This window comes from Vidua chalybeata, chromosome 25 (assembly GCF_026979565.1).
Source record: "Vidua chalybeata isolate OUT-0048 chromosome 25, bVidCha1 merged haplotype, whole genome shotgun sequence".
NCBI classification, from domain to species: domain Eukaryota; kingdom Metazoa; phylum Chordata; class Aves; order Passeriformes; family Viduidae; genus Vidua; species Vidua chalybeata.
The window spans coordinates 6,756,908-6,772,519 of NC_071554.1; the positions used below are offsets into that span (position 1 = coordinate 6,756,908).

The 15,612-nt window shown below is 49.1% G+C and overlaps 1 protein-coding gene across 7 annotated transcripts in view; it reads left to right on the top strand.

Moving 5' to 3' along the window:
* LOC128799825 (lethal(3)malignant brain tumor-like protein 4) overlaps positions 1–15,349 on the top strand; it is a 41,342-nt gene extending 25,993 nt beyond the window's left edge. For 5 of the 7 annotated variants that reach the window (XM_053964619.1, XM_053964615.1, XM_053964617.1 and 2 more), the window contains 3 exons: positions 3,194–3,360; positions 7,932–7,994; positions 11,308–15,349. In XM_053964619.1, coding sequence (XP_053820594.1) covers positions 3,194–3,360; positions 7,932–7,994; positions 11,308–11,436 — 359 coding nt within the window. In that variant the 3' untranslated portion in view covers positions 11,437–15,349. Of the gene's footprint in view, positions 1–3,193; positions 3,361–7,931; positions 7,995–8,079; positions 8,255–9,252; positions 9,332–11,307 lie in introns of all 7 variants that reach the window. The other 2 variants (XR_008434842.1, XM_053964618.1) reach the window with 2 other exon arrangements.
* The last annotated feature ends 263 nt before the right edge of the window (positions 15,350–15,612 follow it).

Sequence of the window (15,612 nt, forward strand, 5' to 3'; positions counted from 1 at the left end):
TGTCAGGCTGTGACAGAGCCAGCACAGGGCTCAAGGGAGACTTCCTCAAAACTTAGCAGATAGTTTAGGTTCCATCAACCCCTTTTTTTAGACCCTCATGGGTATTCAGAAACATATTCTGAATCATTGGAGGACTTTTTAAAGGTTCTCTTAAGGATTAAAAAGAAAGTGAAAAGCTAAATGGAAAAACAGTGGGGTTTTTTTCCTGGTACGTGACAGGTTAAGTTTCCAGAGCAGCTTTCTGCTGTCACTTTAGCAAACCATATGCTTAACTTTCAGATTTACTATAAAAAGCTATTTCAGAGAACGGAGCTGACCAGGCTTTTAGGAGGATTTGAGATGGTAATAAGTCTCTAATCAAAAATAGCTAAGCAAGAACAAACTGGGACAGGTGCCTGGATGTTGTTGTTTTTTTTTTTTTTAATACTCATTTTTACCTAGTGCTGAGTTCTGCAGTCAGAGCTGAGGGATCTGCCTGCTCCAAGCAGCAGCTGCAGCTGGCAGGGAAAGCTGCCCACTCTCCCTTCACATTCACCTTCCATGGAGTGATGGAAATCAGGGGAGGGAAATGAAATCATCCACTGACCTGTAATTTCACAATTACCCAGAGCTTTCCTCCCAGCTGTGTTTAAAGAATGAGATCACTGCTTCTTGGTCAGAGGGAAAGTCACTTGTCTAGGTCATGGTTTGGGTGCTTAGTCCAAGGATTTGTGCTTAGCAGAGAAAAGGAATTGGTCTGAGGTGGAAGCAATGCCCACCCAGCAGGGATGTGGCACTGGGGGAGACCTTGGGCATGAGTGGGACCTCCTGGAGCAGGAGGTGGGGACAAGACCAGGTGCTGTCTGTCCCCACCACTGCAGGATGGGGGTGACAGCCTTCTCAGGAGCAGGTCCTGTGCCCTCTCGCCACCAGGAGCTCCTGAACTGAGCAGTTCTTACCCAGGCTTTATTTATCATCCCTTGGTTTCATTATTAGAAATTTGATGTTATTTGATGCTGTCTCATGACTGTTAGGGATGTGGAGATGAGATGAGCTGAGTGGGCTCTGGGGCCAGGGGTGTGACTCTTCACAAGGACAGGCTTTACCTCCAGAGCTGCTTCCCCTTCAGCTAGGGGCAGCTGGCTAACCCTGGGAATCTGCTTTTTCTTTGTATTTCAGCTATTTTCCTTTGTGCTTTCCACAGCAGTGACTGCTTGCCCCCCTCATCTTACACCCCAGCCCACTGAGAGCCGCTGAGCAGGGGCAGGAGGGGCAGCAGGACAGCAGGGACAGGAAGGGCAGCAGAGGCAGCAGGAGCAGCAGGGGCAGGAGGGACAGCAGGGACATCAGGGACAGGAAGGGCAGCAGGGACAGCAGGGGCAGCAGGGACAACAGGACAGCAGGGACAGGAGGGACAGCAGGGACAACAGGACAGCAGGGACAGGAGGGACAGCAGGGACAGCAGGGGCAGGAGGGACAGCAGGGACAGGAGGGACAGCAGGGGCAGGAGGGACAGCAGGGGCAGGAGGGGCAGCAGGGACAGCAGGGACATCAGGGACAGGAAGGGCAGCAGGGACAGCAGGGACATCAGGGACAGGAAGGGCAGCAGGGACAGCAGGGGCAGCAGGGACAACAGGACAGCAGGGACAGGAGGGGCAGCAGGGACAGCAGGGACAGCAGGGACAGCAGGGGCAGCAGGGACAGCAGGGGCAGCAGGGACAGCGGGGACAGCAGGGGCAGGAGGGACAGGAGGGACAGCAGGGGCAGCAGGGACAGCAGGACAGCAGGGGCAGGAGGGACAGCAGGGACAGCAGGACAGGAGGGGCAGCAGAGGCAGGAGGGGCAGCAGGGACAGGAGGCACAGCAGGGACAGCAGGAACAGCAGCAGGGACAGCAGAGGCAGGAGGGGCAGCAGGGACAGCAGGGACAGGAGGGACAGCAGGGACAGCAGGACAGCAGGGACAGCAGGGACAGCAGGGACAGCAGGAGGGACAGCAGAGGCAGGAGGGGCAGCAGGGACAGGAGGGACAGCAGGACAGCAGGGACAGCAGGGACAGCAGGGACAGCAGGAGGGACAGCAGAGGCAGGAGGGGCAGCAGGGACAGGAGGGGCAGCAGGGACAGCAGAGGCAGCAGGGACAGCAGGGACAGGAGAGACAGCAGGGGCAGCAGGGACAGCAGAGGCAGCAGGGACAGCAGGGACAGCAGAGGCAGGAGGGGCAGCAGGGACAGCAGGGACAGCAGGGACAGCAGGGACAGCAGAGGCAGCAGGGGCAGCAGGGACAGCAGAGGCAGCAGGGGCAGCAGGGGCAGCAGGGACAGCAGGGACAGGAGGGACAGCAGGGGCAGCAGGGACAGCAGAGGCAGGAGGGGCAGCAGGGACAGCAGGGGCAGCAGGGACAGCAGAGGCAGCAGGGACAGGAGGGACAGCAGGGACAGCAGAGGCAGCAGAGCAGCGGCTGCTCCAGGCACACGGAGCCTTCCCGAGGGCTGGGATACAGTGGGAATGCTCGGGGATGCCACGGGATAGCGCTGGGCCATCCCATCCCATCCCATCCCCCGGTGCGGGGAGGGAGGTCGGGGGCAGCCCCCCGTGCCGCTCTAAACCAGAGGAGTGCTTCCCAGCCTGCTGCCATCCTCTGCCTGGCTTCCTGTTGTATAACCAGCATGTCCCTGTAGGACCATGACTCTGCACTGCTCCAGTGATCTCATTAGGGAGGGGTGATTCCTTCCTCCTTTTTTTGCCTTGGTTTTCAGAGCTTCACTTGACACATGAGGAAGGAGTTGATGTCTGGAGGTACCGTGAGCACTCCTGGCCTGGGAGTGTCCTGGGGAGCGAGCCCAGGCCATGCTGGCAGCACAGAACTCTGGCTACAGCTGGGGCTGGAACGGTGCCATCAGTTCCCAGCCGAGGATGCTGTTACCAGAATTCCTCCACCTTGTCAATAAAACGCTGCAAACATCTTCTCTGTTAGCAGCATGACATCATTTTCCAGGGAAGAAGCTAACGATAAAGCCTCCAGCCTGGCAGTCTTATCTTTTTTTTCCCTTTCTCCTGCTCAGGAGGGGGAGAACGTCCTGTGCCACACAGTAGCCGTGCCTGGCTCCACTCACCCTGCTTTGCTTTCCCCTCCAGGCTGTGACCCTTCTTCCTGCTTTGTTGTAGTTGCTGCTCCTTGAAGCCTGGCTCTGACTTGTCTTGTTTCCTTTTTCAGGCCCTGATTTGGATCTCCAGCAGGCCCTCCACCAGTCTATCTTCATGCCTTCCCTGGCCTCTAACCCGACCCACCGCCTCCATCTCTTCTGGGAGCAGCACTGCAGGCTCCTGCCGGAGGTCTCAGGCCTGACAGCCAAACAAGTTGCCAAATGGACCGTGGAGGAGGTGAGTTACCTGTTCCCTGTTCCACTCTCCCGGGATGCAGGAATGCCAGAGCACTCTTCCTCTGGAGTGCTTCTTGGGAGACATGTTTATTTCCTTCCCTCTCCTAGGCACTGCTCTTCTGTTTGCTGTGCGTGTGCCACAGCTGACTCAGCTGGAAGTTAGACCCAAGACCCTTTATCAGGGAGGGGAAGGACCCCTGTTAACCCTCTAGTATCCACAGCTTATTGCCCTCAACTGGATTCCCTCCCTCCCTCCCTCTGTTTATTTACCCCTCGATTTCTCAGTCCTCAGGCCTGAAGCATCATTCTGACAGCAGATTCCCTTTCTCTGATCTCCCTCCCCCTCTCCTGTGACTTTGCTGCTGATTCACTTTTACAGTGCAGAGAATTCCAAACTGCACTGTGCATGCCCACTCCTGCTGCGTCTCCCTGCCGGATTCGGTGGGAACAAAACTGCCCACAGCCTGACCTGATTTCTGGCAGAGGTAGCTGTGCAGCTGGAGATGTGTCTCTGCAGCTCCTGAGATGTCTCCTGTAATTAGGTGGTGTGTGAAAAAGCCAGAGTGTTTTGTGTGCTGAGTAGTTGATTTTTGCCTCGATGCCTTGGGCATAAATAATATTTCTCTCTGCGCTTGGGAAGTGGTTATAATTTGGATCCTGGTGCTTAATTGCAGGGCATTTAATTCCAGAGAAATGTGCTGTAGTGTTGTGCTTGCAAGGATGCAGGGAATCTGCAGAGCAGGAAAAAGGTGCTGCTGCTCATGATGCAGAGAGGTTCTTCAGAGACTTTTAGAAAGTGCATTTTCCCTAAGTGCCTCTTAACATTGGATAAATCCTATCTTGACTTTGTTCTTCATGCTGGAGGAGTGGTAGGAGTCTGGTGGGACTTGCAGTGATGTGGGAGATGGGAACCACAGCAATTGGAAAAGGGACAGAGCAATTAGTGCTGATGTTTTAAAACTTGGTCCTTTTTTGTGTTGAGTTGTTGTGGTTTGGTGGTAGTGTTGGGTTTTAGTTGTGGGGTTTTTTTTGGGTTTTTTTTTGGGTTTTTTTTTTGGTTTTTTGTTGTTCTTTTTTTTGTTGTTCTTTTTAATAAAAATGTCGTAGAATTAAATTCATACCAAGGAGGAAAAAAAAAAATCTCTGAATGATTTACTGTTCCTGTCCTTTTGAGAAAGCTTCCAATTATTTGTCCAAAAGGTCTTTTATCAAATCAATAAAGTCAGAAGCAGATAATCCTCTGACATGATAATCAAAATCTCTTTCTTTTGGATAAAACAGGAGGTTGCTTCATGGGAGTACAGTGTCAGGATCCAAGCCAAATAAAATTTGTCCTTTGCAGTTGACCTTTAAAGCAACTCCTGGGTAAATTTAACTGGGATATTAGTTTGATAACGGATGAGTGTGAGCAGGGACCACAGACATGGATACAGGGCACTGGATATAGTGATTCAAACCCGGAATAAACTGAACTCTGCTGCAGCCTGAAACAACTGGGGAACTTTTGGCTGCCAGTAGCAGTGTGAATGGCACATTAAAAAGCTCAGTTGCAGCACCACAATGCACTGGCTGAAGTCATTACAGGTTTTATTTTGAATTTCAGTAAAGTGCATCTGGTTTTGAAAATGTTCATCACAAATTCCCAGAGGAATCAATTTGGGTTCTCTCTGAGCACTTGCAGGATCAGCATGTGCAGTGCAATGTAGCCACAGATCTGGGAGTTGAAAGCAGCAGGACTTGCTGTGTTTCAGGGAGTCCAAAGTACATTTGGTCTGTCGGCATTTGGGCTCGGCAACATCTTCCTGCATGGCCAACATTTGCCTTTGGGTTGTGCTTTGAACTCTGCTGCACAGAGGAGTCCTGAAGGAGTCTAAAGGAGTCCTGTGCTGATCTGAAACAGGAGCGATGGGGATCTAAAATTCTCCTTTGGTTTCATGCTGAAGAACTGTTTTTATTTTATAAAAATCACATTAAGGGAGAAAAATATTGCTTTAATTCTCTGCTGGTTGAGAGCAGCTGAAATGGCAGAGCAGCAGCAGTAGCAGTATTTAGGGGTCCTCAAGCTAAGAAAGACGTGGTAACACTGAGCAGTCACTAAGAGTAGTTACTTTAATGCGGCTTTGGTATTTATTGAAAGCTTCCTGTCATGTTTTCAGAGCACAGACTATTGACTCACAGAAGAACATTAAGATGTGCTAGAGTTGTATTGTTCATTAGTTAATCCTGCTTCAAATGCCAATACCCTGGCGGGGGGGACACTGTCCTTATGCCAAGTGTAAGTAGATTTCTAAATCCCAGTTAACCCAGCTCCTCTCAGAGGGGACCAGTCCTGCAGTAGCTGTTGAAGGGATGTGATGTGGGGCTGCCTTGTCACCACAGGCCATCAATCTTGTGCTGATCTCAGCAAGCCTGCCACACATCAGCACCTTCCAGAAGGGTCATGTCCAGTTTCCAGGGTGTTCTCAGGATTGCACAAAGCTCTTTTTCAAGCTCTTTCCCTTTACTAATGTAAGAGTTTCCAGCAGGCAGTTTTGAGCCATGGGATGGTTACAGCAGGACAGGCCAGCAGACTTTCATCTCTTCATAGAAAAGCTCTGATCCCACTGAGATGTTCCCAACCTGCCCAACACCCTGTCACACCCTCACTTTGAGCCCTCCCAGTCTCAGCCTTTCTCAGGGTTCAAGGCTTCCCTGCCAATATAGTGGGGTTGTGTTGGATTCCTGTGGTGTTTTTTTCTTGGGCTCCCAAGCCTCCCTCATTCCTCAACTGCCCTGTCTTGGTTTGGGAACCCTCCTCCCCAGCAGTGACAGCCAGACAGGTCCCTGTGGCTCAGTGGGGTCTGTCTCCTGCCTGGGGGACCTTCTCTCCCGTTTTCTGCTCTTGCATCTTTCTTCCCTCTCTGTTATCCATTCCTGGTAAACCCCAGGGCTGCTGTTTGCTCAAGAGGCCTCTCCAGTGGTGCAGGGAGCTTGCAGTGTCCCTACAAAGGACTTTGGGGCAGACCAAAGGTCTGTCACTCCGTGTCAGTGACAGTAGCCAGCAGCAGTTGTGCAGGGAAGGATACAGGAGCAAGCCAAGCCCAGGTCATTCCCTGCAGATGTCTGCCAGCCTCTCAGTGCCACAGACACTGAAGAGCACCCAGCTCTTGCCCCAAGGGTCCAACTGTCTTGTAAATTCTCGAAGGAACCAGACCTGGCAGAAGGATTTTCATTTGTGTTTTAATTGTTAGCAGACGGGGGACTCAAAAGGAAAGTAGTCTTTTGTTATTGATTATTAATAGGAGTTTACGCTTCTACAGAAGAAAATTTGGAGTCACTGCCTAACAGAGATGTGGATTTTAGGGGTTGCCTTTAAGATGGAGCAGAATAAAGAGGATGAAGGAGAGGGATGCTCTGCTTTCAGGTTACATAACAGAAACCACAGGAGTCAGAGCTGCTCCTGCCAGGGCAGAGCAAACCTGGAGGGCACTCTGAGAGCCCAGTTCCTGCCTGGCTGGAACTGGGTGGGAGGGGATGACTCCAAGTCTAGGGGCAAGATGATCTAGAGGTACAGGGATGTGATTTAGGAGAGACTTTGACAATTTTGAGTTGAAGGGAGCATGTATCTATCTGACGGTGACCCCTCCCAACTGCTTGTTTGTGTACAGGGAAGAAATGTCACATCTGCAACAACTCACATGGTTACACCTCATGAGGCAGAGCTGCTCCTGCAAGGGAGCATCCAATTAACAGGACATGTTTGATCTGATAACGCCTCAATGTACAAATGTCCTGTGAACCAGTGAAGCTGCAGCTGGAGAAGACAATGCGCATTAAGTCATCCTTGACTGCACACAGGGCTACTCTGCACACTCGTTGGTGTTATATAATGTAACCCAGGGCTGCTTGCATGACTCCAGGGAGATTATTCCAAATGTTAACAGATTCCTTGCCTAGAAAGGTTTTCCCTAATGTGAAATATAAAATTAACTTTTATTTGTTTAATCCTCTTGGTTCTGTGGATCCTGTGTACCCAGCACAGATTAAATGAAACCAAAACTCCTTTCCTTCTCTTCTGCTTTCTTTCTTCCTTTCCAGCTCTTCTGCCTTTGCATGTTAGTAAACCAGCAGTGCTCATTCACTTGGTTTATCTTGTCTCTTACAGGCATGTCATCTTCGGAAGCTGTCTAAATCCTTTTTTCGTGTTAGTTTTACTTTCCAACAGTGCTGTAGAGAAAGTGAAGTTGTGAGTGAATTTAAAGTAGTCTAAGCCATATATAGCTTTTTATCTGGAAAAATAATGTTGATTCTGTGAGAACCTTCTAGAGGAGCGGAGAAGCTGGATTCTTAGAGGGAGAGAAATGGTCAAATGGCAATAGGGGCAGTTATTGGTGGTAACCAAAATATACAGAGGAGTTGCAGCAACAACCCAGCAATGTTTTCCATCTGTATCCTTCGTTAATGTGAGAGTTCTGAGTATTAAAGTTTTAAAAAGTCTTCCATAGAGAATTGTCATACAGAAATAAGAGAGTTTTTCTTGATGGTGTCTCATTTTAATTGTCTGTGTTTCCTTTCTCTTACATGCAATTGCAGGTGGTGAGCTTTATCCAGCGTTTACCTGGCTGCAAAGAACAAGCGTCTGTGTTCAGGGAAGAGGTAAGAGGGGTGTGCCCAGACCCTGTGCTGCAGATCCCTGGAATTACAGCAGAGAGCTCAGACCTGCTCACCTGTTTCATTGCAGAGCAGTGGCGTTTAGAAGGCAGCCTCAGCATGGAGCTGAATTCCACCATGGCTAATTGCATCCTGCTGCTTTAAATTTCCCCTGCAGTTCCAATCACTGAGCTTATGCTTAACATCCTGTGTTGGACCGTTGTACCATGGGTTTGGCACTGCTCTAAAGATGCCCTGTTGGAATGGTTAGTGAGGCTCTCATCTGCTGCCTCTAATGAGGACATGTGCCTGTTTCTCCTGGGGAGCCTGGCAGGCACAGGGTTTCCCAGGAATCGCTGGCTTCCCCCATGGGCTGGGCTGAGAGCAGGAGGGGAACCTTTTGTTTCGACAAGCAGAGGCTGGGAAGTCAGGGCATGTCCTGTGTGAGGTATGTCCTGTCAGTACTGCCAGGGGCTGGGCTCTGGTCCCATTCCTGGTGGGTTCACCATGGCCTCTGGGAGACCTTCATGGGCACAGGATGTGGCTGTCCTGGATTTTGGCACAGCTCTGTAGGTGGATCACAGACAGGGATCTCTTGGGTGCTTCAGCTTCCACTTACATTGCAGGTATCACTTGGAGGTTCTTTAGGAGCCCCTGATGAGTTTGCACAAATGCACTTTGTCCTGGACTCATCTCACGGTGTGGGCAGCTCTTGGGGGTGGAATTCTTCCCCTCTGTCCTGCTCAGGTGATTCCCCACCTCCAGAGCTCCCTTCGACCGTGGGCACCAGCGTCAGAAGCATGTGGAGCTCCTGGAGTGAATCCAGAGGAGACCACAGAGATGCTTCAGGGGCTGGAGCCCCTCTGCTCTGGAGCCAGGCTGGGAGAGCTGGGGGTGCTCACCTGGAGAAGAGAAGGCTCCAGGGAGAGCTCAGAGCCCCTTGCAGGGCCTAAAGGGGCTCCAGGAGAGCTGGAGAGGGTCTTTAGATAAGGAGTGACAGAACAAGGGGCAATGGCCTTAATGTGAAGGAGAGGGGGCATTAGAAAGAAGTTCCTGCCTGTGAGGGTGGAGAGGCTCTGGCACAAGGTGCCCAGAGCAGCTGTGGCTGCCCCATCCTGGAAATGTCCAAGGTGAGGTTGGACAGGACTTGGAGCCACCTGGGATAGTGGAAAGTGTCCTTGTCCATGGCTAGGGGTGGAACAAGATGAGCTTTAAGGTTCCTTCCAACCAAAACTGTCCCATGGTTCTGTGATTCTGTCCTCAGAGCTCTCCTGTGTGGCTGTAAGAGCTTCAGGGAAGGGCTGGAGTCTCTCCTCCTGCATGGCAGTGACTGGAAAGGGCAGGTCTGTAATCGCTGTCTGCTCCAGAGCTGGCTCCCTTTCAGGGGGAATCAGGCTGCAGTGCATTTTGTGGATTTATGTATCTCTGTTTTGGTTTCCTGTGTTTTAAAAACTGTGCAGACTCACACAAAATAGGAAGCAAAAGAAACAGAGGCTTGCAAAGAGCACTATCCACAATGTGACAATACAGTAGGATACTTGTGAACTGAATATAGTGGGAAGAGTGAAATTTGTTCAAATGAACCCATCTTTCACTGTTGCTGTGTTAAAGGGATTTCTAGGGAAGGTGTGTACAGAGGTGAGATGTACCAGCAAATCTAATAAATCCAACCATTCTTCGTGTGTTTTATTTCTTCTGGTCCTGAATACAGCCAGTACTTTCTGGTTCTGAGAGTGCCATAGCCACAGTCTGTCCTAATCCTTATTTTCTGCAGCCTCAAAGTGTGGTTCCCTATGCCTGATTTAGAGGGGCTTGTGTTGTTTTTCCAGTTTATGCTCAAACCACATTGTCAGTTTGAAATTAAAACCCTTTTAGCAGTTTGGCTTTGGCCAGAATACAGGTGTGAGTGACAGGAGAGCTGAACTCCCCCACACTGTCCAGGATCAGCCTCCAAGTGCTTCATGTCCAGGATAAATAAATCCCTTGCAGACTTCCCTTGGTGGGGGGCTGGAGGGGGATAAGTTGCTGCTTACATTAGGAGCAAAGAGAACAAATTGTGCAAAGAATTCTAAAACCCATCCAAAAAACATGGAACAAAGGAATGAATAATAAAGCACAGACTTGCTTCTAGGTCCAGTTCAGGCCAGGACTGTTTAAAATAAGCAAGTGTAAGGAAGTGCAGGGAAAATGAAGCATAGGAATAAATAATATTGGACACAAACCCATTTTGAAATGTAGGACTGTTTTCCAGCAGTTTTCTGCTCCTCTTGACTCTGTTATTTGATTTAAGCAGCACAATCCTATTTGTTTCAAGCTATTTTTAACACATTCATTGCAGCAGTGTAGACTTGAGGCAGCTTGAAAATAAGATCCAAGGAGATGGTGTGGCCATCTGTGGTCTGGGAGCACTGCTGTCGTTCCCAGTGCAGGAATTAACTTCCCAGTTACTCCCAGTTACTTAAGTAGCAGGTTAAGTAACTTGCTGAGGGTCTCTTGTGTGGTAAGAGGTGGGAAAAACAAATCTCCTGACTCCCAGCTCTTTGCTTTAATTATGTGTTCTCTGAGTTTACTCAGTGTTTCCTCTTGCACCAGGCATTGACATCCAAAAATACTCTATTTGGGAAGACTACAAAAATAGCAGAATTGTTACTCTGGCTGGGCTGACTGTCCAGTGCTGTATGCTGCACTGGTGAGCATCAAGTGAGAGGAGGAGACGCTGTCAGTCTCTGTAAATGGATTTTAATGGAATAACTTAGGGAGACACATATTGTTTGTCTCTGTCCATTAATCTTTGGCTTCATCCCTGCAGCATTTGGGGTTCATATTAATTATATCTGTATTGTCTCAGTGGATATTCTTGCTCAAGTAAATTTTTAACCTTTTCCAGAAACAGTGTGTCATTATTTTACTCCCTGCTACCTACAGCATCCTGTATTTTCACATGGTAGTATGTTCATCACTTGCTTAATTTGCATCTAATCAATTATATGTCCTTGTTGATGAATTAGGAGATTGTGTTTTTCCAGCCATATTGCATCTTCACTATGCCTTAGTCTATATAGCAAATGGAATCATGGAATGGTTTGAGTTAGAAAGGCCCTTAAAAGCTCATCTCATTCTCCCTCTGCCATGGGCAGGACACATGGAGCTTCTCCATTTCTAGGGAAAGCGCTGTGAGCTGAGGTCTGTGTCCTTTGGAGAGGGGACATCATGGGGTGTAGGGGCCAGAACTAGGCAAGAATCCCAGAATGAGCAGAGGTGGAAATCCTGCCTGTCCCTTGGTGGTTAACCCCTGTCCTGTTTGTGTTCCAACCTCCAGCAGATTGACGGCGAGGCCTTCCTGCTCCTCAAGCAGAATGACATCGTGAAAATACTCAGCATCAAACTGGGCCCTGCCCTGAAGATCTACAACGCCATCCTCATGTTCAAGTCTGCAGAAGACAACTGAGAAGGGGCCTTGAGGCCAGGAGGAATTGACAGGGAATGGATCTTCAGCTGTGAGCATTACAACACGCCAGACAGGTGGATTGGGACTCTGATATATTTTAAGTAGAACTTAGTAAAAATGGTTTGAGGTTATAAAAATCCTGCCACAGTCTGGAATATGGGGCAGCTTCACTTCCAAGAAGAGGATATTATTATATTTTGTAATTGAATTTGGTTTTGATATATCAATCTCTTTTTGAGATCAAGAAGAAACCTCCAGTTCTAAGGGGAATCCAAGGTAGCACTGGTGGAGCTGCAGGAGCAAGAAGAAAGTTTTGAGTAAAACTGGCTTTGTGTCCAGTGATAGTGCCTGAAAGACTGAGTGATCACCAGCGAGATTAATGTGTTCTGTATAATAAAAGAGAGGAGAAAGATGCACTTCAAAGCAATCCCCCTGTATCCTTCACTGCTGTGACTCAGGAGATGACCTTTTCAGGACTGATTGTTAAATTCCAGTTTTTCATACTGCTCCTGGTTGTTGTGACAACAACAACCAACCCTTGGCTGCTGGGCTGCTTACACCCCAGCAGGAGGGGAGCGTGGGCAGAGGGTTTCCATCAGGGATGCACTGGTTCTGCCAGCAAGCAAAAAATCCTCATTCCTGTCATTCCCTGTCAGGAGGCAGGGGCAGTGCAGGTGGGCTTTGGGTAGGCAAAGATCCCATAAGGGCTTCTGCTGCTGGAGACAGAGATGTGTTTGAGCTGTAATTCTCCCATCAGTGCTTTTGTGCAGCTCCTTCTGCGCCAGGAACATCTGGCAAAAATGGCACAATCAGGAGCACTTGGGGATTGGTGTGTGTTCGTTCTTGCCCTCTCCACTGCCAGCCAGATGCTAGGAATGGGAGCTGGAAAGCCAGCAGTGGCCAGACTGTGTGTGTAAACAGATTTCCTAGAAACAAATGGCTTTTCTTTTGAACCATCCGAACTGATGAACGTGAAGTGCTTTGGCCTTTGTCCCTTGAGGTGGACTTCAGTGTGTTCTGCCAGAGAGCTGGAGGGCAGGGCAGCAGCTCCTCTGCCTCTGGGAGGGGAGCAGGCAGGGCACACAGGGAGGTGAGATTGGAGAGGAATCAGGACTTAAACAGCAAAATGGGGTAACAGTTACTTCCCAGAAGAGAGAGAGCTGCTGTGTGTGGGGACAGGAGTGGAGCTGTGCTCCTGCACGTGCAGCCTGTGCTCTCCTGGGTGGGAGCAGGGGTGGCTCCTGCTCCAGCACAGCCAGTTTGAGGAGCATGCCCATGGACATCCTGGGTGGGGGTTTCTACACGGTACTGCTGAGCTGTCCTCTCCCCATGGAAGCCCTGGCAGATGTGGTGAGTCCTGCTGGCTCCTGCTCCGTCCTGCTGGCAGCACCAGCTCGTGGCTCTCCCTCTGGCCACTCTCCCTGATGGCTGTTTGGCTGTTCTAGAACCACCTCAGCTCAGGCAGCCCTTGCTGCCCCTCATCCATAGCTGCCAGGCTGAATCCTGTGTGTGGGAACCTGTGGGAGTACTGGGGGTGTGACCTGGAGCTGCCAAGGGCAGGTTCTGCCCTCAGCCTCTGCCAGGCTGTGTGGGTGTCTCAGGGCACTGCATGGTGATGTAATCCATCCACAGGCACCTCAAACTCCCTTGGCATCTCTGCCACCAGCGTGGCTTCCCAGGAGCTGTCAGGAACAGAGCGAACACGCTGTCCATGACCGTGTGTCGACACAAGGAACACACTTGTTCCCCCTTCCTGCGTCACCCACATCCTTTGTCCAACCCTCCTGCTGCTGAGAAGGTTCTTGTGACTTGTCTGAAGTAGAAGGTTCCTAAAAATTGTAAATAGAATCCACACCACTGAAGCAATTCAGTCCTGGAACAATATTTAGAGCAGTTTATTTCCATATATATATTTTTTTTCAATAAGAATTTAAGGAGTTTAAGCCTTCACAGAAAAGACACAGGTTTAGTGGGATATTTAATAGCTAAACCATTAAATATCATCCAGGCAGCTGCAGGGGAGAAATTTATTGCAGTGTTAAAGACTAGGCAAGGGGTGAATTTAGTTTATTAAAATACATTTTTAGTATGATAACCAGGATATTCACCAAAGAGTCACATCCCTTTATCCCGCTCTGCACATCCAGTGTCAACATTAAGACTTGAATTGTAAGTGGCATGTCCTGTCCTCTGACAGAACTCGCCTTCTGGGCAAAGCAAAATTGTTTCTTGACAACTGGATCCAGAGCTGGGCTGTTTTATTCCTGGCTCTCCACTGACTTGCTAAATAACCCTGAGCCCTTCCTTGCTCCAGTTTCCCCCTCTGTGACACCCAGCCAGGTGGGGCAAGTGCAATTTTGCCTTTTTCTTGTTTCAAGCAAACGGGTCCTGCCAGATTTTCTGTTTCACCTCCTTCCTTTGGGAGCCTGATTTGGGGGACAGCAGATTTCCTCTAGCAATAAACCAAAATATAATATTAATTCCATTTCTTTTACTGTATATAGATGGAGGATGAAGAGAACCGGTTAAACAAGCAATGAGATTCTAGTCAGTGACATTATTCAAACAGAAGAGAAATCTTTAATCCTTGGGGCTTCCAAGCCAGCTGGATCAAAGAGGAAAATGTGTACTTGGAGGTTATTCAGTGACAGCCAGCACAGTGCTTTCAGCAGGGGGGAAGGAGGAACCTTTTAGGAATGAAATAAGGATGAATGTGCTTCTTGTGCCTTTTTTTGTAATCTGATAATTGTCTTTGCAGAGCAAGCAAGAATGTGCACACATGTATGACCCACTCCTTTCCCAAATATAGCTGTATTCCAATTAAATCCAGCAACTTCACAGGACAAAAAGACTTCTAGTGTCTTCACTGGACACATTTAAAACTCCCTGATATGTACAAGATAGAAAAAACCTAAACCACCTCATCCTTTAGCCCCATAACTTAGGAATTCGTCAGTTGCTGGTGCCATTCCGCTTGTGTCAGGGAGTGCTGCTTTCCACAGTGTCTCGGTGAGTTGTTCCTGCTGCCTGTCCAAACTCTGCTGTTCCCAGTCCTGCTCCAGGCCTGTGGCACAGCCAGGGCTCTGCAGGGCCTTTGGTTACCTGATGCCTTGTGTAATTTGAAACGTGCACTTTGAAGCAAAAATCAAAAAGTTGTGGCTCTGTGGGGAGCAAAACTGAAGCTGGGAGGATTTTGAGTCTGCTGGATGTCAGCAAGAACCAGTTGTGGGCCCAGCTGAACCCAGGAGTCTCTTAGCAATACAGATATATTCCTTAGAAGCAACTCGGAGCTGTGACAAGTTCCCATGGGCCAGCAGTGCAATTAGGAATTTCCAGTTCTCAAAATCTTATTCCTGGCTGTGTTTTTGTTCTCTTTTTGTTGTTTTTGAAAGTCAAAGCAATCAAATTTTTTCTCCTTTTCTCTTCTTCTCCTCGGCTGGGAGTCCTGTTCAATTTTTTCTGAGCCATCACCAACCATCATCCCCGTAATCCAGTAGCAGCAAATTTCAGCTCTGGGTAATGAATCACATTAAAGTTGGACAGGAGCATTTGGCATCGCTGACAGCAAAACTCTGCTGCTGAAGGAAAAGCCCAACACTTGGCCCAGGGATAAGCCAGTTCAGCTGTACAAGATTTCCTGCCTGCTACTTTTATGCCCTACTTAGGGATTTATACCACAGAGAGCTTTAATGTTTTTGACATCCCCCCCCATGATGTGATGAGCCAGCTTATTTTGGAGATTCTTGTTACTTGAACTGGAAGCACGTGCAGGGGAAGAGAGCGGGGGCTCGGCTCAGCCTCAGAAATGTCTGCCTGTTTCAAACCAAATACTTGAGCCTTTCGACACTAGCCATGGCCTTGCACTCCACTGATGCTTTCCTCTGGAAATGTGAATAAAATTAATATAAATTCACACCTGGTTTGTTTCTTCTGTGTGTGTGGGGCTGACCTCAGCAGTGCTCAGGGAGACATGGGGCTGGCTGCCCTGGAGGGCTGGCACTGGGAGGGCTTGGTCATCACATTGTTGTCCTTCCCTTAAATGGCAGTCTCAACACAAGGCAGCATCTTCATTTTTATCTCTTTTGTCTGTATCTCTTATCTCTGTACTTGAGCTGTCCTTCATGTGTTCACAGGTCAGCACTGGCTGCTGCAGCTGTGCCTGATCCCCAATTCCTC